The 25,172-nt window shown below is 45.5% G+C and overlaps 1 protein-coding gene across 14 annotated transcripts in view; it reads right to left on the reverse strand.

Annotated features, from left to right (window-relative positions):
- Window positions 1–250: 250 nt before the first annotated feature.
- The window catches only part of Ndrg3 (NDRG family member 3), a 63,335-nt gene continuing 38,413 nt past the window's right edge, over window positions 251–25,172 (reverse strand). For 5 of the 14 annotated variants that reach the window (XM_087651109.1, NM_001013923.2, XM_087651108.1 and 2 more), the window contains 13 exon segments: window positions 22,761–22,866; window positions 20,983–21,103; window positions 19,233–19,295; window positions 17,049–17,109; window positions 16,701–16,787; window positions 13,460–13,516; window positions 11,418–11,521; window positions 10,414–10,479; window positions 10,278–10,329; window positions 8,003–8,050; window positions 4,563–4,598; window positions 4,370–4,421; window positions 251–1,795 (listed from right to left, as the gene is read on the reverse strand). In XM_087651109.1, the coding sequence (XP_087507235.1) occupies window positions 1,614–1,795; window positions 4,370–4,421; window positions 4,563–4,598; window positions 8,003–8,050; window positions 10,278–10,329; window positions 10,414–10,479; window positions 11,418–11,521; window positions 13,460–13,516; window positions 16,701–16,787; window positions 17,049–17,109; window positions 19,233–19,295; window positions 20,983–21,103; window positions 22,761–22,866 (1,035 nt within the window). In that variant the 3' untranslated portion in view covers window positions 251–1,613. 14 annotated transcript variants of the gene reach the window in all.

The following is a 25,172-nucleotide window of genomic DNA, read 5'->3' on the forward strand; positions in this document are numbered from 1 at the left end:
CTGTCAGGCTTCTTGGGAGTTTTGAAAGGAGTAGGCCATGTCACGTAGATGGGAATTCAGCAGGTCTCCCCTTAACTGCCTGTAAGATCTCAAACACATTATTTATTCTAATGTGTTCGTTTCTCCCTCTTGCAAGAGTCACTGGGATACGTAATCACAGGTAAGAAAATGGAGTCTGGAACTGGTAAAGGAAACCCTCCCCCCACAAAGCTCTGGAGAGCCGCTTTAGAGAAATGACACCACAGCCAGGTAACAATGAGACATATACAGCTTTATTTAACCTGTAAAAAGTCACACTCTGCAGAGTGACACCTTTCTTATCTCAGCAGAAAGCAAGGAGTGTGTGAAAAACCTTTTCCTCAGGTTGGGAACCGTATGACCCTGGCTGGGCTCACATGTGGATCCTTCCAGAGTCCTTGTGTGTGGCAGCTTCTTCCCAGAGGGTCTCCCTGGCTGGTGTGACCCCTCACCAACAACAGACAGGGGGGCAAAATATTTCTACCTGGACAAGGCTGCCCTGAGATTGTCCCTTTCCCTCCTATTAAGGGACATTACATGCTTAAGACCTTCCCAGAAAAGTCACCTTCAAGGTGACTTGGCTTTCATCATGTCTGCTGACACTTAGGCTCCACTTATTTACCATGATGGTGTGTGCTAACGGTCCTTCCTCTTCCCCAATAAAACCCTCACCATCGATGGCATTTTCAAATATCACTCTGTTCTCTGGGACCGAGGGATGGAGAACCGCTCTCCCTCAGACCAGGAGGCACTTCCTGCAGATGCCTGGGTGTCTGGTAAGTGGACTCAGATGCTTCAGGGACAGCACTTTCTCTCTGTAGAGCGAAGCCTGGCGCTTTGCTTTCCATCTTTCTTGGCTAACCGAGGGCTTAGGCCACTTCTCTGGAGAAAACTCCACAGTGTACCAGACATCACTCACAGGCTTCAGATCCCTCCCTCTGACTTACACGATGACAGGTATGAATCCACGTGGACAGGGGAGGTGACTGCCACCCTGCCTGCCTATCTGTGTAATCGTTACCTCACCAGTGGCCCACACAGTAACTATAGCCTCACATATTCCTTAGACCTGCTCTCTCCTGAAATCACTCTACAAATATTGTTAGTTGTCCAAGTGGAACCAAAATCCAATCTTGTGGCCTATCCCACCCAGATATCCACTCTGCATATTTCCCTTAAAAATGCCACTGAGAATTCAAAAAAGTCCCTTTGCAGAAGCACTACAAGAAAGCATGTCTAAAATCACAGAACTATGCACACACAGACACAGACACGCGTGCTCGCACACACATGGAGTTGGGAATTAAAGAGTCTCGTCAGATACATATTTGAGGGAGCGCAGGGAAAGGCTGGCAAGAGAAGATATGGAGATCGGATCAGATCAAGGTGTTGGAATGTTACAGTAATGGCATGGGTGTGGTTCTCGGTACATACAAAAGGGCAGAGAGAATGATAATCCAGCCTACTAGAGAGAGATGCTGTGGCCATGCATGAGTGAAAGAAAGTGGAGGCCAGCTGACGGAATGAAATGTTCTATTATGGAGTGGTCATTTCAAGGAGGAGGGACTTGCATGGTCCAGGGGAGGAGCATCTGCTTAGCAAGACACTTCCATGGTCTGGTGTCTGTCCAGGACATCAGGGGACTCACAGGATTCTTGAGTTCCATCTGACTGATTGCTGGTCACAGACCTGCTGAAGGGACTTTCTCCAGAGCCAATGCTACTTGAGGTGGAGTGGGTTCGTGATCGGGCGAGCCGGGTCATGCTGGCAGATGGTACTGTAACAAAGAGCCAAGAGGTCAGGAGCAGGAGCCTGGGGAAGCCCAGATGCTCTACAAGTTTCAGCAAAGACTTTACCTTTCCCAGCCCACCTAAGATGGTGCCCAGGTCACATGAGAGATCCCCACTTTGCATTATTTGCTTAGGTGAGTGACTGTACGCAAGGCTGCTCTGATCCTCTGCGTCTGGATTCTCCTCAGATTTTCCTTCAGAGTAGGATGGGAAAGCCTACAGAGTAAAGCCTCTTAGCTGTGCCCCCGCCATTCAAACAGTGATTAGGAAGGTGGCTTTGGGAACAGATAGTGGTCCCCAAAACCTGCAGTGCATGCAAGACTAAACCAAAGAAAGAACAACAAATCACACAAGTAGGAAGGTATTTCACAAACACAGTGCAAGCCCGATACAACAAGACTACCATCCGTGTCCACAGGCTACCGTTGCCCTCTGGGAAGGAGACACGGATGGGTGGAGGGGAGAGAAGGTGTTTTGGAGCTGATCTCTACACAGGATGAGGTACAGGTTGTTGGGTCCAGGGATTGAGAGGGGAGGGACTCTGGGGGTGTTTAATTTAGACTTTTTTGCTACTGTTTCCACTTTGACTGTAAGATCCTCTCAGCATGAACATGGCCTGCACAGGGCCTTACCTGAAATGACTCACTGCCTAGTATTTTGGACCATTAGTCATCTCCCTGCTGTCTTTCCATCACAGGGATCAGAGGACACCAGGTCTGTGGTGGTCTCTGCTCACAGATGCTATTCTACCTAGCGTCAAGGATGCAGGCCCTTTTGACTCCCGCCTAGGGCTCATGTCAAGGACTAGCAAACAGGTGGTGGTGGTGAAGAAGCGGCCCTCCCTGCTGAGCTTTCACTGAGGCTGTCACCCTGGCTGAAGGTGCAAGGCTACCTGGGCAGTTCAACGGAATGCTCTTTCTTACAGGGATCAGGCCTGCTCTGTAGGGTAAACTCCTAGAACACACTGAGCCCTGTTCTATCGGGCTCTCACTGAACAGGGAAGCCGCGGACATGCTGCAGGCAGCCAATGCAGCAGGAAGAGCATAGTTGGGAGGCGGGCAGGGCCAGCACAAGAAGGTACCTGACTCGCTGCTGAGGTGACTGAGCTGCACATACGGGACTGGAAGCAGGATGGACACAGGAAAAGGCAGGTTAGTGACCCACAAGGGCTAAGTGACAACCTTGGCTGCCTAGATGCTGCTGACAGGGTATTCGGTCAGGGATGAACGTTTCTTTCAAGGTCCCAGAGAAGAGCCTGATGCAAGCACTTTAATGCCACTGCTCAAAACAGACCAGAGAACCTAGTCCACCCATGCTCTACAGGTTACCCTGCCCGGGATTAGGACCCAGCTGCATCATCGGGTATTTTTGGGAAAGGGTAAGAACAGGCAAGGAGGGGACTCTTCCTCCTGATGAGCCAGAGGGCTGTGCGTGGGCTTGGTTGGTAGCAGCTCACAGACGGGGACAACACAGCCACTCTAGACAAGACACACATGGTCTTCCTGTCAGCTACAATTCTGAACCCAGGGCCCAGTTCTGAGGAAGCTCATCAATGGTCACCACCCAATGGACAAAGATAGAAATACTGCCTGCTAGGTAGTGTTCTGTACTGGGGTTAAAGGTATTTATCTAGGGCTGGAGAGATGGCTCAGCGGTTAAGAGCACCCGACTGCTCTTCCAGAGGTCATGAGTTCAATTCCCAGCAACCACATGGTGGCTCACAACCATCTGTAATGGGATCTGATGCCCGCTTCTGGTGTGTCTGAAGACAGCTACAGTGTACTTATATATAATAAATAAATAAATCTTTAAAAAAAAAAAGGTATTTATCTATTTCCCCCTCGAGAAGTGTAAATTTCTGTGACAAATGAGAAAGCTCAGGGGTCTGAGAGGTAATAGGCCAACACAGTAGCACATGACATAAACACACAATGTGGACATACACTGCCAGCTTGTCTCATGGCAGGACAGATTTTACTAATGACACTGTTCTTTTCTCCTGGAGTTTCTGCTTTGTTTCTGTGGGCCAGGAGTGCCTCGGCTGAGCTCAGATGCATTGCATGCTCTGATTCCTGGCTAAGGCAGTCACAGCTTCAGTGGGAAAGCCTGGAGACAGACTCTGAAGGGTCAGCCCTGGCTGTGCTGTTTACTGCCTGCCCTGGGAGGCATGCTGAACACTGTTGAGCCTCAGTGTGCTCAGTGTCACTTCTTAAAGGCAAGCATGGTAGCACACGCCTTTAATCCCTGCACTCGGGAGCTAGAGGCAGGTGGGTCTGAGTTCGAGGCCAGCCTGGTCCATGGGGTGAGAGCTTCAGGACAGCCAGGGCTACACCCTCTCTCAAAGAACACAAAAGAAAATGAACAACATCAGTCTTAGTCGAGGACCTTTAGCCATCAGCCTCAGTAATACACGCACAGACGGATGACGGCTCTGTACTCTGCTGTTCTCTACCTCAGGGCTGACTAGCACATGGGACATGCTCTGCGAACTGTGACTCTAGATGGTAAACTTATCCTATTACCTATACATTTATAATAAATCAAAAACAGACACTACTCACTGTAGCCCATTCCCTGCAAAAAGTACTTGAAGGCCTCGGTGAGCTTCCCAGGCTGTGGGGACAAACAAAAGACAGCAATAATTTTTGTGTAGGTAGAGAGGTAGCAGTGTGTGTGTGTGTGTGTGTGTGTGTGTGTGTGTGTGTGTGTGTGTGTGTGTGTGTGTATGTGTGACTATTACGAGCACTTCCTTACCTGAACTACTTGGGGCAGTCCTCCACAGTCTGCCATCTAGAAGAGGAAGAACACCAAGGTCAGTGGAGGGGAGTGGCCTCGTCATCCTACGTCAGAAGGGCAGGATTAGGTACTTAAGGGCATCACCTTTGGATCACGTCAGTGCACGCTCTGCCTTGATGCTGGCAATGCCTGTGGGCAAAACCCTGAGAGAGACACTCAGGCTGCCTGTCCACAGGATGCTAAGGCCTGGCTTTCAGGCCTCTTGTTGGGCTGACAGTGTTGCCAGCTACACCTTTCACCCTGGCTCTGCCTGTACCCGAAGAAGCTAAGCGCTCAGTCCTTTCCTTTTGCCTGAGTACCTGGGCACAGGCATATGTCACCATGTCTGCTTTCTAGTCCCCTTCATCTCTTATTGCTCTGACTCTATGACAAAGGGTATGATGCCCTCAGGTGGGGAGAGCTGTCCAGTCCCTTCCCAGTCCTCAGATGGCTCCTAGGGCTGCTCTTCTCTTTTGAAGGGTTTTTTTCCATTGGGCAGTCTTAGAGCTTTGCGAGTGTGTACTGGAATCCTGTTAAATCCTGACTGTTGGATACATCTCGGGGATTCTGACTGAATAGGTGTGCAGTGAGGCCAGAGAACTAGCATTTCTAACTCTGTGACAGAGATGAAGCATCTGCCAGTCTGTACTTGGCACTTTCCAGTGCGTGTCGGCCAGACAGAAACCAACATCCTCCTTCCAGATGATATAACCTGACCTCAGAGAGGGGCTATTCCGATGACTTGCCATGATTAAAGGGATATGAACGGTATGGCGAGATGGCTCAGTAGTTAGAGCTCATGCTGTTCTTCCAGAAGACCCAGGTTTGATCCCTAGCACCCATATGGCAGTGACACACCCTGAAATTCCAGATCTAGGGGATCTGACACCTGCTACTGACCTGCTTGGACATCACCAGTCCAGTCAAGCACATGGTACACACACACACACACACACACACACACACACTTGCAGGCAAAATGCTTACACATAAAATAATTATTTAAAGATATATATATATATATATGTGTGTGTGTGTGTGTGTGTGTGTGTGTGTGTGTCCGTGTGTGTGTCCATGTGTGTGTCCTTGTTTCGTTGATGCAATTAAAATCTTATTTAAATGAGAGCCATTATTTAAGACAAAAGAATGTCACAAATGGCATTAGAATTTGAGCTTAAGAAGGAACAATTTGAAAAAAACAAGCCTGAGAAAAAAACCACTTAACCTGAAAAATATAAAATGGGACAAACTAGTGTGGCCTGGGACTTTTGCAAAGTTTAGAAACTAAAAATTGGTTAGAAGTAAGACACTGCTGCACGTGCCTCTAATGGGACCCCTTCAACATCTGGGGCAAGGCCAGTTCAAGTAACATAGTGAGTTCTAGGCAAACCATGACCATATAAAGAGCTACTGTCTCTTTAAAAGAAGAAGAGGAGGAGAAGGAAGAAGAAGAAGAGAAGGGGTCATAAGACCCTACCCTGCCTAGGGAAGCTAAAGGCAGTGGAGGGCTGGTAAAGAAGTCATCATGTTCAGTGGTATGGCACTTACACAAGTGTCAGTAGACGGCTCCACACCACGCCCATGAGGATCCCCTTCAAGAGTAGTGTGCACTCATCGGTGAGCCTTGTCTCCAGCCCCCTATTTGTTTTTGTTACATTTTAAAAGTTGCATTTATTTATTTTGTGTGCGTGTATGCACATCATACCTGGCGTTTGTGTGTGTGTGTGTGTGTGTGTGTGTTCAAGATGATAACTGGTGGGAGTCAATCCTCTCCACCTCAGCTCGGGTTGTCAGGCTTGGCAGTGAGCGCCTTTATTCGCTGAGCCATCTAGCTGGTCCAGTGTTTAGTGAGACAGGGTCTCATGTAGCCTGAACTTGCCATGCAACTGAGAATGAACTTCAACTCCTGATTTTTTACCTCCCAAGTTTTTTTTTTTTTTTGGTACCACCAAATTTGTAAAAATCAAATTTGAAGCCATAATTTTTTATCCATATTTTAGAGAAGCCCATCAATCGTCTGTGAGCTCGGCAGACACTAAGCCAATGCGTGTTCTGAGAGCTAATGTTGCTGCTGGTAACAGGGCTTCCTTTTGACACACACTTGAGAGAGAAAGGGGAGAAAGCAGGAGCCGAGTGGATGGAGACAGAGCAGTGCAGCAGACCAGCAGGCCAGCTCCCCAACACATGAGCAGAGCTTGTTTGGAAAATGATCAGCTGGAAGTTCTGTCCGGGGTACACTTATGGTACTCTTTTTCTTTTTTCTTTTTTCTTTTTTTTTTTTTTTCGGGGCTGGGGATCGAACCCAGGACCTTGTGCTTCCTAGGCAAGTGCTCTACCACTGAGCCAAATCCCCAACCCCATGGTACTCTTGATAATCTAGAAATGTATCACAAACATAAAGTGGCCTAAGAGGAAAAAAACTGTATCCTTTATCACTAAGATATGCTTAGAAGTTTCCTTAAAACTACAACAGGGGCCAGGCATGGTGGAGCGCATCTTCAATCCTAGCACAGGAAAAGGAGAGGCAGGCAGATCTTTCTGTGAGTTTGGGGCCAGTATGGTCTACAGAATGAGTTCTACGACAGCCAAGGCTATTATACAGAAATACCCTATCTTGAAACACAAAACAAAGGATTGGGATATAAAGCATTCTCAGTACTATTTTATTTCTTGTAATTTTGTATGTTAATTCTCTTAGTAGAATGGGAAAATGTTTATAACACAAAGTGGAGGAAAACAGATACAGGGTTATAGTTATCTTCTAGTCTTTATTTGCCTGTTTGTTTTGTGGGCCAGAATAGTCTGGAACTTACTATGCAGCTCAGGCTGGCTTCAAACAGAGCAATCCTCAGCCTCCTGAGAGTTGGAGTTTTAAGTATAGGCCACCATCCCGCCTTTTATTTTTCAGACAGTGTCTCTCTTTGTAGCTCAGGCTAGTCTCACTCTCACTAAAGATCCACTTGTGCCTCCTGAGTGCTGGGGTTAAAGGAAGGCGCCACCATGCCAGACCTCTAGCTCCTCTGATATTATAATTTAAAAACATAGAAAAAGATGCTGACACTTCACTACGTACTTCTTTTTCAGTGGGTAAGGTATCAGCAATTGGGAAAATATATTCTCTAGGCTGTGAGATGGCTCAGAGATCAAAGGGCTTGCAGCTGAGTCTGATGCCCTGAGTGCCCTCCCACATGACAGAGGGAAAGAAGGAAGTTGTCCTAAGTGCCATGTGTGCCTAGGCATGTGCTGTCCCCACCCATAAATACATAAACGCAATTAGCGTGCTTTCTTCTTATTCATCCAGACAGAGAACACTAACAGTCATGAGTGAGGAGAAGAGAATTGTACAGTGCTGCTTAAAACACAGAGCTGGAATGTATCTCAGTTATCGTAATGGTTGGCTGTAAGAGAAAACACACTACCTTTAGCAAAGTTGTATTTATAGGGTCGAGGCGAGAATTACATTCAACCTGAAAAACAAAACAATTTTATAAACTGCTAGAATTACCACATTAGTGATCTTACAACAAGATAGATTAGGTCGTGTGTCATGCCTGCTTGGCTAATGGCTCAGTGTTCATCTAAACAAATCTGTCATTTTCTTTTCTGATATTTTCAGTCTTTAATGAACAGCATGGTGACTGTAAAGTCCATAAAACATGTAGGCAGGTACCTCCCTTCTCAGAGGTGAACAGGCCTGTGGCCCCACCCTGCTGGGCTCTCCATGCCTTCCCAGCACGACTGGACTACCCACCCGCTGGGCCTAAGCACTGTGCCCACCTCCCTGCTCAGCCCCTCCTGCCTGGAGTGGACGGCTGCCCCGCCACAGCCTCTGACCCTTCTGACTCAAGGTCTCCAGCTCTCCAGTGTGAAGTGAGTTCTTTGTGGCTGTTTCATTGTGACAATCATCAAAATCAGGGATGACAGCCTGGCTCATCTCCTTGTTGGGGATCTTGGACCCTTATATCTATGAAAGTGTCCTCAAAGAAAATGTTTGGAAAGATTATCTCTGACAAGGTGCCTTATCACTGAGTCATATACCTCTGGCTCTAAAAGGTCAATATTTTAATCAAATATTTTTTTAATCAAACAATCTTAAATTTAATCACTAAACCAAACAACTTTTCCTTATCACATAGAAGCTGTGATAAGAGCTTAGAATCAGGAGCGGGTAAGACTATACATACCACAAAGGGAAATGAAGTAAGTTCAAAACCTTTCCTGCCGTGTGGAACAAACACACAGAAGACCAAGTAGGGTTTTCAGAGACAGATAAGAGGAGGTGGGTGTCTGGAGACATGCAGAGGTAGAGAAAGGAGGGCTGTGCAGGGCACACGTGTCACTGTGGTGGCCAAGTGTACAGACGATGCACACAGAGGCAGACTCCGAGAGGCCTGGAGCTGACTGAGCTGACAGGATCAGAGTGCTTTAGCAGAGCGGTGGGAATGTGCAGGACTGAAGCGGCAGTGAGCCATCGGGGAGTGGATCAAGTTACCTAGGCAAGAATCAGCAATCCAGGTGAACTTGGGATCTTGGGATTGCTGAAGGGCAGGTTTACAAAACTCCTCTAAAATCAGGAGATGATCTAGAAGCCAAGCTCGAGTCAGAGGTTCAATCTGCTCTATGTGAAGGACAGTGCAGTAAACAAATGCATCCTTTTTGTACAGAAAACACGACTCTACAGGTAGAATTTTAAAATGGATATCCAGTCACAGTGCTTAAGAGTGTAGTAGATAAGCTATAAATATTTCCTAAGAAGCCAGCTTCTGTTTCTGTGTAATGAACCATGCTTTCCAGTCTCACCACTTCATAATTCACATAACTTACTATGTCCCCATGTTGAGCTCACCACAGTCACTGAGGCTGTGTGTGCTTTCCGTCGGGGTTGGAGACACGCTAATGCTCTACCTCGATCACTGGTCTCTGACATGTCTTTGCATTTCCTAAATCCCGGAACAGAGATAGCATCTGCTACTCCTCAGCACTGAATAGGGGATGCTCAAAGTGAGCACAACAAGGGGTCAATAGCACTTGGGGTTTCTCCCTGATATCCCGGGGCTAACTCTAAAGTGGCAACCATCAGAGGCATAAGGGGCTCTGGCAAGAGAGTTGGGTCTGTGATTAGAGAAGTGTTTTCTCTGTATTTCAGATGAGGTCCCACTTCTCTAAAAACAGGAATGATGAAGTAAAATGAAAAGGCCAGGGTTGGGGATTTGGCTCAGTGGTAGAGCGCTTGCCTAGCAAGCGCAAGGCCCTCGGTTTGGTCCCCAGCTCCAGGGGAAAAAAAAAAAAAAAAAGAAAAGGCCTTATTTATTTGGACAAACTATACCTTAAAAAATCATGGATCGTGCTATTTAAGTCAACACAAGGGAAAGGCTATGGCCCTCAGCAGCTCTGCACCTACTGGATTTGTGGTGGTAACTTCCCAAGTGGAAGGCTGGTGTAAAAATCTGACAATAATTGACAGAGTGGGCAGTGGCACACAGAGCCATTAAGGACCACACTGATCAATCGATGAGACCTGGTGACACCTCTGAGGAACTGGTTTTTCAAAGTATGTCACAGAAGAACCCGGTAGATGCGGTTGGACAGCGAGACCTAGTGTGGTCATGTTTCTATGGTGTCAGCAGGGTGCCTGCCATACACGTTGGACTGACTACACTTCCATCCCAGTCTCCTCACATCAGCAGCACTTACCACAGCTTCCACAGCAGGTGAATTGTCCCCCACCACCAGTAAAGTAGAACACCTAGGAACAGGGGGAAGAAGAGGGCTCAGTCAGCCAGGAAGGACAAACACTGCTGCACACGGATCAGTCGGGACAGGCACTTACTTTAATGTTTTCAATCTGTTATCATTTTGGCCCAGAATAGGTCTTTCGATCTCCAGGTCTCTGCGCCTAGACAAACAAAGCACAATCAGCATCACTTACAGGAAAAACCATGGCCCTTCCCGTGTCTCCTGGACATGGAATCCAGAGTCTGACGGTCTGGTAACACTTTTCCTCACACCCGAGGACAGGAGGGCTCTGAGCTGTGCCCGAGCGGCTGCTTCCATGGTAGCAGGCTATAGAACAGGGGTTTGTGGGATGCTGAAAAGGGGGAGAACTTCAGAACTCAAGCAGCTGCACCACTGAAACCCTCAAGGCTGACTGAATTTTCCAAGCGGTCTGTAGAAATGAGCACATTCCCTTGAAGGGGGAATGGCGTGCTTTTCCGTGAGAAGAGAGATTTACTTATAGGAAAGCTCTGCAAACCAGATTTAAATCCTGGCATTGCGCCCTACTGGCCGTGTATCTCTGCAAGCATACAGCTGACTCATGCAGCCTTCCCCACCACGTTCCTCCTTTGGATAAACTATTCCTAGGGTAAGAATCAGTGCTCTCTCCTCAGCCTACCCTTGGACAGGGACAGATGACAGTAAATTTTGAAATAATCAAGGGAGAAGGAACTGCTATTCTGCCTGCTTCAAGATGCAGTAGCAGCAAACAGCACTAAAATCAAGCCCCACTGTTCTCTCCATGTCTTCCTACATGTGCTTGGCTTTCCCCTGGACCCCAATATTACTGGACTTTTTTTGAATACATGCTAACTTGGGCTTTTTTTCCCTTAAGACAACCTAGAAACTGTTTCTGTTTTTAGAACTCACGGTGTACTTCTTTAAAGCTCTTTTAAAAATCTTTCTTACAGCCCTTGCATCCTAGAATGGTCAGACATCATGGGCAATCCCATATACACCAATGGCACTAGGTTAAGTCTCCTCTCTGCTTCCTCGACTGTCAAGCAGATTTCAGAGCTGCACTGCACAGTTAACTGAAGGGACGGGAGACAACTGTACCCATTATAGGAACCCAGGAAGAGCTGGAGATTTTCTTGATTGATATCTTGAGCAATGTGCAGTCTGTATGTTTGAATGAGGTCCAAATTGGCCTGCAACTCCTCCTAGAACAAGTGGAAGAAAACACTAGTGAACTGAATTGCAGAACAAATTCCTCTTATTTGGTTTGTATTTTCAGAGTCACTAGGGAACTTGGGGTGGTGCTCAGAGGTACTAATGCACCAATCCACTGAATGGCTAACATCATTTTAACATCAACAACACTGATGGGCCTCACCATAGTTTGGCTCTATATTCTGTGTCAAAGCAGGGCACCAGCTAGTAAATGGAATGGCATATACCAAAGATAGCTATACAGAACAAAAAATGCCAGGTCCTTATAGTATATACTATGATTTTACTTATTTTAAATTTAAAAAAATAGGCAAAAGTAAAGAAGCAAGGCCATAGATCAGTGAGTATTTTGTTTAAGGGGATTAATGAATAGGAAGAAGACAAGAGAACCGTTTTGTTCTCTTTGTATGGAGATATTCTATACAAAAATATATATGGATATTAACAATTCATAGGATGAAGGCAAGAGACAGGTAATTATAATGTGTGCATAATAGTATATGTGAGTTACGTCCTCTTTGTCAAGAAAATGATATGGATGGACATCACCCAGCCACAAAGAACCAGATTAAAATCCCAGCACTTGGGAAGCTAAAGGAAGAGCATCCAAGCTTGAGGCTAATCCTGGGATAGACACTGTCAAAGGCAAGAGAGTGGGGGATCAGAAGACCTACAGAGGTTGCCTGTAAGAAACAGGAACTGGAGGCTGGAGAGATGGCCCAGCGGTTAAGAGCACTGGCTGCTCTCCCAGAGGTCCTGAGTTCAAATCCCAGCAACCACATGGTGGCTCATAACCATCTGTAATGGGATCCGATGCCCTCTTCTGGTGTGTCTGAAGACAGTGACAGTGTACTCACATACATAGAATAAATAAATAAATCTTAAAAAAAAAAAAAAGAAAGAAATAGGAACTGGGATGTGTTACAGATTTTCTGTAAAAAGCCTGAATAAGCTCCTTCTTCTAAAATGAGTGTAAGTGTGTGTCATTGGTAAAAATATAGTGAAATAAAAGAAAATAATGAAAGAAAGAATATGACTTTGGAACTAGATCTTGATTCAAATGTCAGCTCCATTACTTTCTATGTGGATGGTGGTGGTGGCATATTGCACCGTGTTTCAGGCTTTTGGTTTCCCTCTCTTAATATTAAGCCAAGGGGCTGGAGAGATTGCTAAGTGGTTAAGAGCACTGACTATTCTTTTAGAGGATCCAGGCTTATACCACATACACCGGATAAAATAAAAACTACTCAGCACACACATACTCAGTCGGTGGTAACCACCTGACCTGTGCCAACCTTCCATTCTCCTTTAGGCATATTTAGAATTAAGGATGCAGACTCACTGAGCAGCCTCTGCTCCTCCTTGTAACTGCCCCTCCACACTGCAGCCCTCACAGCTCCCCACCTCATCACTCAGTGTCTCTGTCACTCACTTTCCCTTAGAAAACAGGACTGGAGGCAAATCCCCCACCAACAACCATCCCAGGACAGCAGCCATCCTGCTGGAGAAGCCAGCATCCATCAGCTCATGGTTGGATAAGGTCAACCTAAGCTCCTTCCACAATGGCTCTTCGCTTGCTTCCTCTGGAATTTCCATTCCTGTGAAACCTCTCCTGAGCCTCCTGGTGGCTCTAAAGCTGTCTGGTGAGGCACCGGTGTTGTCAAACATTCACAGATGGCATTCTGCTCACGGGGGACAGGTTGGGGAGAGGCTGTTTTCTGTCGCTCTCTGAGTGCCAAGATCCGTGAGGCTGAGAGAAGCCTCTCCAGTGGGCCTGGCCTTTGCAGACCCACATGCCCTTCGGACCGACTGGGCTATGCTGTCTGCCAGGATCCAGACATTGCAAGGTTTCTCTTTCTTCCCTGATGCACAGTAAGGCTTTTCGTGCGAGCCAAGGAACCCAGCTCTTCTGGTGCATGGGTGCTTACCTGCCCGAAGTGATGAGCCAAAATTATGTCCACGACGTTGGTGGTCAAGCCGGAGAGCTAAAAGATAGAAACCGTGATAAGAGAGTGAGCACGTGTGAGCATCTCACAGGCTGCCCACTAAAGGAAGGTGTAGTTTACCCACAGTATCCTTCAAAAGCAAATAAAAACACAAGTCAGTGACATTTCAAAGAAATGTAAAAAAAAAAAAAGCAAAAATATAAGGAAGATCTAAATATTCCTTCCACGGTATGAGCTGAGTTTGTTTTGAAACAGGGCTGGACGAAACGGTGGCCATTGCTTTGAGATGTGCAGTCGAGGGCTGTGGCCTCCGCTGCCTCCTTCCTGCCCCTGTTCCTGCATTTACACTGGGTTGATGGCAGGTAGAGATGACTTACAGCCCTGCCCAAGACATCCAAGACACAAAAAATAAGATTCCTTCCAGTTTTAGCTATCTTTATTTCAGGGAGTGGGAGGAAAAGCTATATTTACAGAATGTTCTCACATTTGAACATTTTTCTCCCAATTCTTCCCATTTGAAAATGATGCATCTCGGTCTAATAAATGCAGCAATCTGTGTAAATCTGGAGACAGGCTATTTTCAGAAAAAATGTCAGCTCAGCTCATCTTGCCAACTCCCCTTTAAGCTGCTGCTTGGGTTCTGGATGGAATTCCCACCGAGGACTTGGAGGAGTTGGAGCTGGGGGTGCAGGGAAGGAAGCGAGGGAGAGCCATGACATGAGTGAAAGGTTAGGGAAGAAAGATGGCCTGAGATCACCCGTGGGCTGCCAGTGAGCCCCAGGCTACAAATGAGAGAGGAGCATGGGTAACGACCCGGCTCAGTTCATGAGCTGTACTGTCCATAATTAATGCTCAGAGACCCAAAGTGCTCCATGAATGTCATCAGGCTGCTGTACGTCTAAGTGTGGGGGTCAGGATATCTGCATACTAGACAGGCATTTTACACAGGGCAGGCTGGGGAGGATTCCACAGCCCCTGGCAACAGTGTCGTTAGTTCACTCCATTGAAAGCCAGGAAAGGCAATATTCCCCAAAATGTACATGCATGTGGGGCGGGACAGACAGACTGTTCAGAATCTGATCTGCTGGTAGGCAGAAAATATATGCAGGATTTCATCTACCTGGAATTGGATAAGTAGACTAGGCTACCTTGTCTCAGCCTCCAGACACTGGGATTAAAGGCAGATGCCACCATGCCCTGCCCTGGGTAGGTCGGTAGGTCGGTAGGTCGGTAGGTCGGTAGGTCTGTCTGCCTGTCTCTTTTCCTTGGTTTTTCGAGACAGGTTTTCTTGGCTGTTATGGAACTCACTTTGTAGACCAGGCTGGTCTACATAGAGATCCTTCTGTTTCTGCTTCCCAGAGTGCTGAGGTTAAAGTTGTGGCTACCAAGCATGCCTGGACAAGTCTGTCCTTATGCCAGTCTCACCTCAGACTCTACCCTCACCTCACATCTGGCCTAAGGAAGGTAATTCTTTGATCATACACTGTTCTACTCTTAGTATCAAGCTTTGTACCCTCTACTATTGGTACACAGACTGTGTCTATCTTTCTGTCTTACAATGTTTACAAATGTCCTGGCCTGGTGAGTCCTAGCTATGTGACCTTGGATGATGTGTTGATTCATTTGATATCCTGAGCAGAGCAGTTTAAACATAAAAATAAGTTGTTAAGAACAGTGACTGGTATACGGTAAGCATTAAATACGTGTTCATTTCTTTAAAGATTATTAACCCTCTGCTTAAATCTACATCACTACACAGTTCTCAGATACAGAATTGCTGGATGTCATGGGTTTGAGTGTCAATTAAAGTCCTGGTACATGTGATAAGCAGGATCATAGTGTTCTGGGGAAACTTCTTTCAGTGGCAAATTACAAAGACACTTATGGTAACTACAAAGTATTTAAAAGCAGGAATTTAAAAATGAAATTATTACATTAGTCATGTTTTAGCAGGCTTAAGTCCTTTTTCTCTTACGGAAAACATCATCGCTTTAGGTCAACACAAATAGATCTGTATGAGATCATGAATAGCACTGCACTTCAGTAAGAAAGCAGACTGCTTCGAGTGGACCCGACCACAGCGGGTATTGTTTCCCAAGACCTCTCTTTGGCTCTGGTTCAGCATGGAGATTTTATATGTGATAGGTCATTAGCATATTTATTTTGTTTTCTATCTGGTGGCACATATTTTAAAGACCAAATTCCCTCATTTTCCATATGGTAAACATTAATAATTAAAATGACTAGTGGAACAGTAGAAAGGAGCTGCTTCAATGTTTACAAAAGATAATGAGTCATCCAGTCATTTTATTTAGTAAGCAACTAAAAGTGCAAGCCAAACGAAGAGAGATATCTAAACTACAAGAATTTAGCAAGAGACTCATTTCTGAAATATTTTTATGTTGAACGAGGAACTCTATCAGAAGGGCAGAAGATATTTTTTTTTTAAAGATTTATTTATTTATTATTTATGACTACGCTGTAGCTGTCTTCAGACACACCAGAAGAGGGCATCAGATCCCATTACAGATGGTTGTGAGCCACCATGTGGTTGCTGGGATTTGAACTCAGGACCTCTGGAAGAGCAGTCGGAGCTCTTAACCACTGAGCCATTTCTCCAGCCCAGGGCAGAAGATATTAAAAGAAACTTTGCAAGAATATTCCAAAAAAAAAGGCAGTGACATCCCTGCCTCTTAGGAGATGCAAGTTCTAAGCTCTAACTGCTAAAAGGATGGTAGGGCTGGGGGGCAGCATGGCAGTGCTGTGCTTGTCGAGCATGTGGGGAGCTCTAGGCCCGCTCTCTCTACCCCAAAGAAGAAAAACACACAGTGACAGGAAATCCTTTGTTGCTGTTGCACTGATAAGGGGAAGAAGACTGTAATCTAAAATACCAATTACAGGAAGCTTTAGACAGACCAGGCCTGTCTGTTCATAATAGAAGTTAGAATAAGGTGATAACAGGCAAGGAGCATCAGGCAGGAAAAGGCAGACCATTCTGCGTACCAGCTGAGTGGTGATTATATGTGTAAATATTTGTAAGTTGCATATATAAAACCTTTTGAGTGGGGTTGTGGTTAAAGCTGGATGTTAGGGATGCTTGCACAACAAGTTCAGTTCACAACACTCAACAAAACAAAACATCTCATTTTACCCTTAAACCCTGTAAAGGTAATTTTCTAAGAGACCAGAGAATGAACAGACAACTCCACCCCTTAGTACTTACTTTGGAAGCTGCCCAGTCAATCCAGCCTTTAGCACACGGGTCAATGTTAATGAGCACAAGACCTTCTACCAGCTCTGGATGATTGAGCTGAGAGAGAGATAGAAAAAGACAACTGTGTGAGACTCCCGCTCCCACTTCTGCAGGAGAGGTGCTATGGAGCATTTACAGACAATGCCTCCTGAAATCTGACTAGCACCAGGAAACCAGTCTCTCCAAAGGGATGAAGTCACCTCTCCTTGAATGGGGCGCTCAGGGAAGACAGGATTTTTGTTGCTACAGCAGATGGGGAGCGTGCTGTGGTTGTCCAACTCATAGGGGATTGCTTATGGGCAAGTTCTTTGTACTCACTGCAAATCTGCTGAGGATGTAGGCTCCTGCTCCAACTCCAATGCCAATGATGCTCTTCATACTGTGAACAGATAATTGAGAGTGCTAACTACCTACGGAAAGAATGCATGGGGGTGCTTCACAACCTTTAGTGCCTTACCTATGGTAACAAGGAAAACACCATCCACTTTCAAATGTGCTTTTATAGTTAAGTTCCATGCCAACCAGAGCTACAAGAGAGACTGTCTCAAAAAAAAAGTATGCATATGTGTGTGTATACATATACATGTATGCATACATATATGTATTTGTGTGTATACACATGTGTGTACATATTTTTTTGAGACGGTCTGTTTTTAGACATATATACACATTTATACATCTACACATATATCTATACATATGTATGTATATACATACGTACATAAACACACACACCCCTCAAACTTGGGAATCATTTTTGCTACTACCTCAAAATTCATCAGAAATATTTTCATTATAACCTACTTTACATTTGTATACTTTTACCTTTTTTAAATAAACAAACTTTCTTTTTTTTCATTTTTTTAATTGGACATTTTCTTTATCTACATTTCAAATGTTATCCCCTTCACAGTTTCCCCTCCAGAAACCCCCATCCCATCCCTCCACCTCCTGCCTCCATGAGGGTGTTCCCTCCTCCACCCACTCCCTCCTGCCTACCTGCCCTGGCATTCCTCTACATTGGAGCATCAAGCCTTCATAGGACCAAGAGCCTCTCCTCCCACTGATGCCGATGAGGCCATCCTCTGCTACATATGCGGCTGAAGCCATGGGTGTCTCCATGTGTACTCTTTGGTTGGTGGTTTAGTCCCTGGGAGCTCTGGGGGCTCTGGTTGGTTGATATTGTTGTTCTTCCTATGGGGTTGCAAACCCCCTCAGCTACCTCAGTCCTTTCTCTAACGCCTCCATTGTGGACCCTGTTCTCAGTTCAGTGGTTGGCTGCAAGCACCCACCTCTATATGTCAGACTCTGGCAGAGCCTCTCAGGAGACAACTATATGAGGCAGGCTCCTGTCAGCACCCCTCATCATCCTTAATAGTGACTGGGTTTGGTGACTGCCTGTGGGATGGACCCCCATGTGTGGCAGTCTTGATTTTATTTGAATTTATGTTTACGGTGTGTGGCCATGTACAGGTTGAGTGCCAGGCACCTGTGGAGTGGATCCCCTGAGGGTGAGCTACAGGCAGGTGTTAGTAGAAGCTGGGACCCAAACTCAGGTTCTCTGCAGAAGTGGGAACCTCAATGGCTGAGCCCTGTCTCCCATCCTTAAAATGTATTTTAATCCATCTCCTTTTTTCTTTTCTTTTTTTCGGAGCTGAGGACCGAACCCAGGGCCTTGCGCTTTGCTAGGCAAGTGCTCTACCACTGAGCTAAATCCCCAACCCCTTAATCCATCTCTTAACAGAACCAAGTATCGAGCTATCCTCATTTTTTTCCTGAAAGACTATGGTCATTTAACTGTGTCCATGTGTTTAGCTTTTACTTCTCTACAAACGACTATAGCAGGAATAATTCTTTTTCAGATATAGTTCTACTGAGTTATATTTTATATACTTATAGTAATCATTTTAAAAATCTAACTTGTGCTTCAGTCCAGGATTAAAATACTTCAGTGTCTTTCCTTTATGCCAGCAAAGGCACTGCCAACGTTTATCTGACCCTTCAGACGTAAGGAGTCTGGTCTGTGTTTCTCTGATGCTACAATATGCCTTTCTTCTACCTGACCTGATAATTGGTCTTTCCTTCTGCCCTGGCGCTCTGTCTTAGCCTATACAGCACCCAGCAGGAAAGACATTCCCTAGCTAGCCCCATTTATCTATCATTAAATACAGATAAACGATCTTTTATCTATCATAATATCAGACTTCTGTATGCTGATGTTGCTTAATGCCAAGAAGCAACCTCAGAGAGCTAAGTGCTCTCTGGCTGAGAGACAGACATACCGCAGGAACACTTTGCTTACGGCATTTTATTGTGATTGATCATCAACTACACCATCTCCAAATTTAATACAATGACCATAGACTCTTCTGTTTTGCACATAACTATAGTTAGGGACAATAAAGAATACAGAGCCAAAAACAATAAGGTGGCAGAGCTGGGCGCAGATCTCAGTGGGAAAGCACCTGTTTATCTGAGTGAAAGCCTGCAGAAGACACTCACCTCAGGTGTGTAAGAACGGGAGGCAGCATCTCAGCCAGCTCATCCATGGTGGGGTACTGATACCTGAAACCCAGAGTAACCGCTCCTGAATTAGAAAGCACCACAGTTCCTAGACACTAGGAGACCTTGACCACTCCAGGAGTCTTAGAGAAACACAAGATTTATTTTAATTAATTAATTAATTTTACCAAAGGCTCAAAGGAGGTGTTGTGGTGCCTAGAAGTAAGTTTGGCAGGCGCCATGATCCTCCATGACTGCCACGTAAGGAAGAAATAAAAGGCCACCCTCCTTGTACTAGAGCAGGCTACAGGAAAAGAACTGGTTACAGGGCCCACTATGTGCTATTTCCACAGCCTTAACATGCACTCCCAGGCTCAGGAATGCCCAGCAACAGGTCTGCCAGTCATATTTAGGCAGTTACCTTAGCAGGAAACAACACTCTCCTGGGCCTGTGCATCATTATAAACTCAGGATCCTCAGAATAGACGCTCATTTATTTCACTTAGCCTAATGCATTCACTTTATGAACTACTTACTAATAATATGAACTGACTCTGAAATCGCCAGGCAAGCCCAGAGCTGACCCAGAGGAGGGAGAGCAAGGAGAAAGTCACAGATGACAGAATCAGAAAGGGACAGGATACTTTAAAATGAGACTGTGTGCGTGTGTGTGCGTGTGTGTGTGTGTAACAGTCTCCCATGTTTGGTGGCCTCTGCCCCACAAACCCAGGGCCATCTGCTGCACTGGAAGGAGTGGAGTGTCTCACACCATTGTGCACAAGTTGAGAACAATCCTGACAGACAGCACCTGGACGAATGACAACTGTATCTGAGACACAAGAGCATGGACAGTCAGCTAGGACTCTGTGTGACAGGACATCTTAGGCTGAATCCTTGCACACTGATGAAGAATCGCACAGGCCTGTTGGGCCGAGAGAGCTAACACACACAGAGCATTAAACAATGTCTGGCAGAGCCTGGGTCCCATGCAGGGGCAGACTCTCCCCTGTCAGGAATGCTTACTCTATAGAAGTCACTGGAAATGCAGCACGAGGGGCTGGGGATTTAGCTCAGTGGTAGAGCGCTTACCTAGGAAGCGCAAGGCCCTGGGTTCGGTCCCCAGCTCCGAAAAAAAAGAACCAAAAAAAAAAAAAATGCAGCTTGAGGGGGAAGGGCTCCCTCCTACCCCAAAAGCACTCATTGGCGCCCTGTCCAGGGGGCACTTGGGAGCCTGTGACTGACAGGCAGAGCAAGTTTAGGATGATGGTGGGTGTCAAGGCCAGTCAGATGGTGTCTTTGCCCATCAATGTGGCTCTAGAAAAAATGGTTCCCCAAGTGACCAAACTCCATCCCTAGGTGGGAACTCAGATGGGACCACCCTCCCAGAACAGGGTCAAGGAGTCTGGGCTCAGCCTATGTATTTGGAGATTCAGGAAGCAGCACAAGGTGACAAATAAAAATGGATGAGTCAGGGGACAGATGAGGGACAAGTGGGTACTCCAGACACATGACTTGTGCCTACAGGGACACAGGTCCTGGCCATGAAGAGGCTTTTGTAGGTTTGTGAAAATACCAAGGAGACATCAACACACGAGCTTCTGAGACCAAGGGCAGAAAGACGGGCAAGCAATACCACCCGTGCGTGTGACGCCATCAAGTGGAAGGGGGGCACAGCATTCAGTCCCCTACAGCCACCCACAGCTCTTTGGCCTGCATGCCTCCCACAGAGCTTCCCTGGGGCCTTACTTACCCTGTTGGGAAGGAGGGTGCTGCTTCCTGTTGGCCTGGGGCATCCACGTGACAGACAGCAAAGTGCTGGGTGATCTCTTGCATATCCTCAAAGTTGAAGAACGTGTTGAAGCAGGATTTATCTATGAGACAAGGATTCCTGTGCATCGGTTCCCCAGTTCTCCCTGCTTCCCCTCAGCTCTGCAAAGCTGACCAGTGTCCTCTCAGTCCCTTCTCCTCAGCAGCCCACTCGAGTGAGGAGTCTGCACACAGCCTGTGCCTCAAGACGCCCAAGGAAGACTCTGTAGGGAGCACCTCAGTGCCTGGAGGATGAGTGGTTCTCAATTCCATGCAATGGGCTCAGAGCAGAAAGCATCTTGGGGATATTTGCTGGGTTTCCTGGTGGTGACAAAACAATCTTCTACCCACAATGCTGTCTTCTATGCACCTTGTCCCTCCACCGGATGAGGAAGGACTCTGAGCTCCCTGACCGTGGCTAGGGCTATCCTCAGCTGCTGACACCCGCCACATCGGCCACATCGGGCTCTCCATTGTCAGGACTGCTGTGTGCCTGGAGGAGATGCTGCCTCATTCTTAACCCTCTCAGTACAGGTCCTTCCTCACTTCTCAGGCTAAGACTCAGCCCTGGGCTGTCAGCTTAACACTCTGAAAGGCAGAGCAGCATGAAGGTGACATGTTTGCAGAGTCTGTGCAGAGACAGTTAGAACCTACACTTGAGAGGATATTCCAAATGCTGGCATTACACTCGCCCTGGTTTAGAGGATAATTTCACTCCACATGTTTAACCTTGCTTTTCTGCAATGTTTTTTAACAGAAGTGTCAAGGATTTTTATTTTGGAAAATCAGCATACAAATAATGAGAAATCTTCTGGTGGAAGTAAAATTTGAGTATGAAATTCATTTGTAGCTCACACATACAGACTGCCTCAGGTTTCTTGTGTATGATGTTTTTAGTGCACCTCTGTGTGGCATGTGAGTCATTACATGAAATCAGGCCTGGGTGTTTCTCCTCGTAATACCACAGCAGCACTAAAACAACTCTGAGTTTTGCAGTATTGTTGCATTGAGTTTGGATGATAGGGATACTAAGAGCATGCTGTTATGAAGCACCTACTTAAACAAACTGCTGATAGGGCCAAAGGAAAACCGTTAGCAACTCAGTGAGCTTCTCACAACAATATTTTCTACCCTTATACATATGAATAAAAGAAAACAACAACGACAGAAACCATGGCTGAGGATGAGAGGCTTAGCAGTAGAGCACTTCCTTTTCCTGAGTGCAGCCCTATATTCATCCCCAGGACCACCACAGCTAAAGCAGCAAACTGGACTTTGGATGGACTTTAACAGCTGACAGATTCGTCTTTCCTCTTTAAGCAGACATAATAGAAAGGTAAAACCTAGGGCTAAAGTCCCTCAAACACACTGCCCTATGTATAACCCAAGAATATTAATTAGCCCTGCACACAACAATAGAGATGGAGTGTTAAGAAAGAAGACTACCTCTGCTCTATTAAAATACCAGGGTTTGGGACTGCAGAGATGGCTCAGTGGTTAAGACCATTGGCTGTTCTTATTGAAGTCCAGGGTTTGGTGTGTAGCACCCATATGGTGGCTTTCGACCATCTGTAACAGGCATCAAGCACACATATGGTGCACATACATACATGTAGTACAATCACGTATGTACATAAAAGTTCTTTTAAAAAAATGAAATACTATTTTCTTAATATATAAAGATTATACATTATGATAAAAAGTTGTAAGTCAAATACATACGGTTGAGCCCAATGTCATGGTATGTCAGGATAACAGGTCTGTTTCCTTTTGGTAAGCCTCTTATGGTGACGTGGACCATACCATGGGGTGTTTCAATGTCATGTTCCTGTAATAAGACAGTGCAAAATCTCAGGCAGGCTTAATGAACTCTAAGTCCACCAGAAAGATGCAGTGTTATTCACACTATTCCAACATTCTAATTCTACTAACAAAATAGATAATTTTAGGATCTAGGAAACCAAGGATTTTTTGATAATAAATTTGTAATTGTGTATGAAAAGGAGATCAGCAAGTTGGATAAAGAACCAGGAACTATTTAGGGAAAGAACACAGAAGGAAACTGAAGATGTGAAACTGTTCCCAGGGAAAAAAGCCAGAGGCTTCAAAGATCTTGATAATTTTGGTGGACACTGAAAGGTATACTGGCCTCAAATCTCTCTCCTTTCTTGCCTATCTTACACCACCTGTCCCTTAGAGCAGTGACTCTTGGCTGTCGTGTTCATAGAATACATTCCTAGACTAGAACCTTTGGGCCATGGCTTCCTAGAGGCGGGAAGGTATCTGGTCATGTGGCATCAGCATCCCTCTCTAGGAACTGTGTTTGAGACAGAGAAAGCGCATCTGTGACTTGGTGCTTCTCCTGAAACTGGAGTAACCCTGGTAGCTGTTAGGTGTCCACCACCACTCTCACTCCTGGTCCTCGTTGTGTGCCCGTAAGTCCCGAGACACCCTGGACTGCTCCTGGTTTAAGGTGCTGGGCAGTTTGTTCCACCTGTCCCATGAGACATGAAACGAAGGAAAAGTAAGTTGAGAAGCTGTTAGAGTAGAGCTCAGCTCAGGGAACCGAGTAAAGCCAGAAAGGCTTGCAATTAGTAATGTTAGAGATTTAGTCTAGTTCTTTAAAAAAAAAAGATCATATCTAGCCTCGTGGATGTCTGCTGAAATCTCCATCTGTCTCAAAGTTTCACACTGATAAGAACGACTTAATTTTGCCAATTGGAATCTCAACAAATGCTATGGGCTTCCAGTATAATTTTCTTAATAGTGAATCTCATAACTTTGGCTTCTCTCATGTGGAAAAGACAATTTCTGCCTAATAGGACATCAGTGTATCTCAAATCCTAGGCTCCTGGGCAGAGCAGAGAGAGAGCTTGACTGATCATGGTATGAATGCTTCTCTACTTAATATTCTTGGCTATTGATTTTGCCTATCAAAGCCCACTAAATGGCTTAAGTAAAGGAAGGAGAAATGTAAACTAGGCTCAGGTATTGTGAACTGCTTATGAAATGAAGCATAGGGTTTGGATAGAAAGAATATTAAATGATAAATCTGTTATTGCATGGGCAGTTAGAGAATGTCAGGCTTACTGAGGAGATCTACATGTGTGTGATGCACACATACATACTAAATATCTGACTAAACCCGTACTATATGTTATATTCTGAGCTGAGCTCTCTGAGTCTAACAGAGCAAACCAGAGAGATGTGACTTCTGCCTTAGAAATACTGTATTTTTGACAGAGTGCCAACCAATGAAATAAAAACTCAATAACGCAGCTTATGGCAAAAACAGTACTGTCCTAAAAAATTAAGAAAGCAATCAGGAAAGTACAAGCCGAATCCCACAAAATGCGGTTTGATACAACAAGACTGAGAAAAGAAGGCACATGTGCTCCTGGCAGACAGGGCATCTGCACAGCGGCTCTGGAGAAGGATCTGCAGAGTTCTACACTAAGAAGGGCCTACCTTCCTACCGTGATGATACTGCACCGAACCGCTGAACCTGGAAGCCAGACCCAAGTAAATGTTATCCTGATAAGAAAAGAAAAAAGGGAAGGCCCTACCTACTGCAACTGTACCTTTGGAGGGGTGTGTGTGTGTGTGTGTGTGTGTGTGTGTGTGTGTGTGTGTGTTCATTATGTGTCCCTGGTCACAATAACTCCTTTTAGATATATCTAAAGAAATTCTCAAACATGGTTATTTATACACACACACACACACACACACACACACACACACACACACACATACAAACACACACACACATACACATACCCAAAATGATCAATCATGTTTATTTTTAAAACCTAGCCCCATATAACAGGAAAATTAGTAAATGAATTATGATTTACTTGTATAATGAAATGAAAATCGGTAAACTAGCAGTATAAGCATTAACTACAAAAAAGTCTGAAAAGTGCAGTGCCCAGAATCAACCAGGATGCAGAGGCCTGTGTGCAGTAAATTACCCATACTAACATTCCACAGCACACCACGGATAGCACGTGTTTATGATAGTCAACATGTACATCCTTGAGGAATGAAATGGATTCTGAAACAGAACAAAAGGGGATCAGTAGCTCATCTCCATATTCTGTCTATTGAGAAAACTATAGGATTGAATAAGAATGT

The sequence above is a fragment of the Rattus norvegicus genome, chromosome 3 (genome assembly GCF_021556685.1).
Source record: "Rattus norvegicus strain SHRSP/BbbUtx chromosome 3, alternate assembly SHRSP_T2T, whole genome shotgun sequence".
Classification (NCBI taxonomy): Eukaryota; Metazoa; Chordata; class Mammalia; order Rodentia; family Muridae; genus Rattus; species Rattus norvegicus.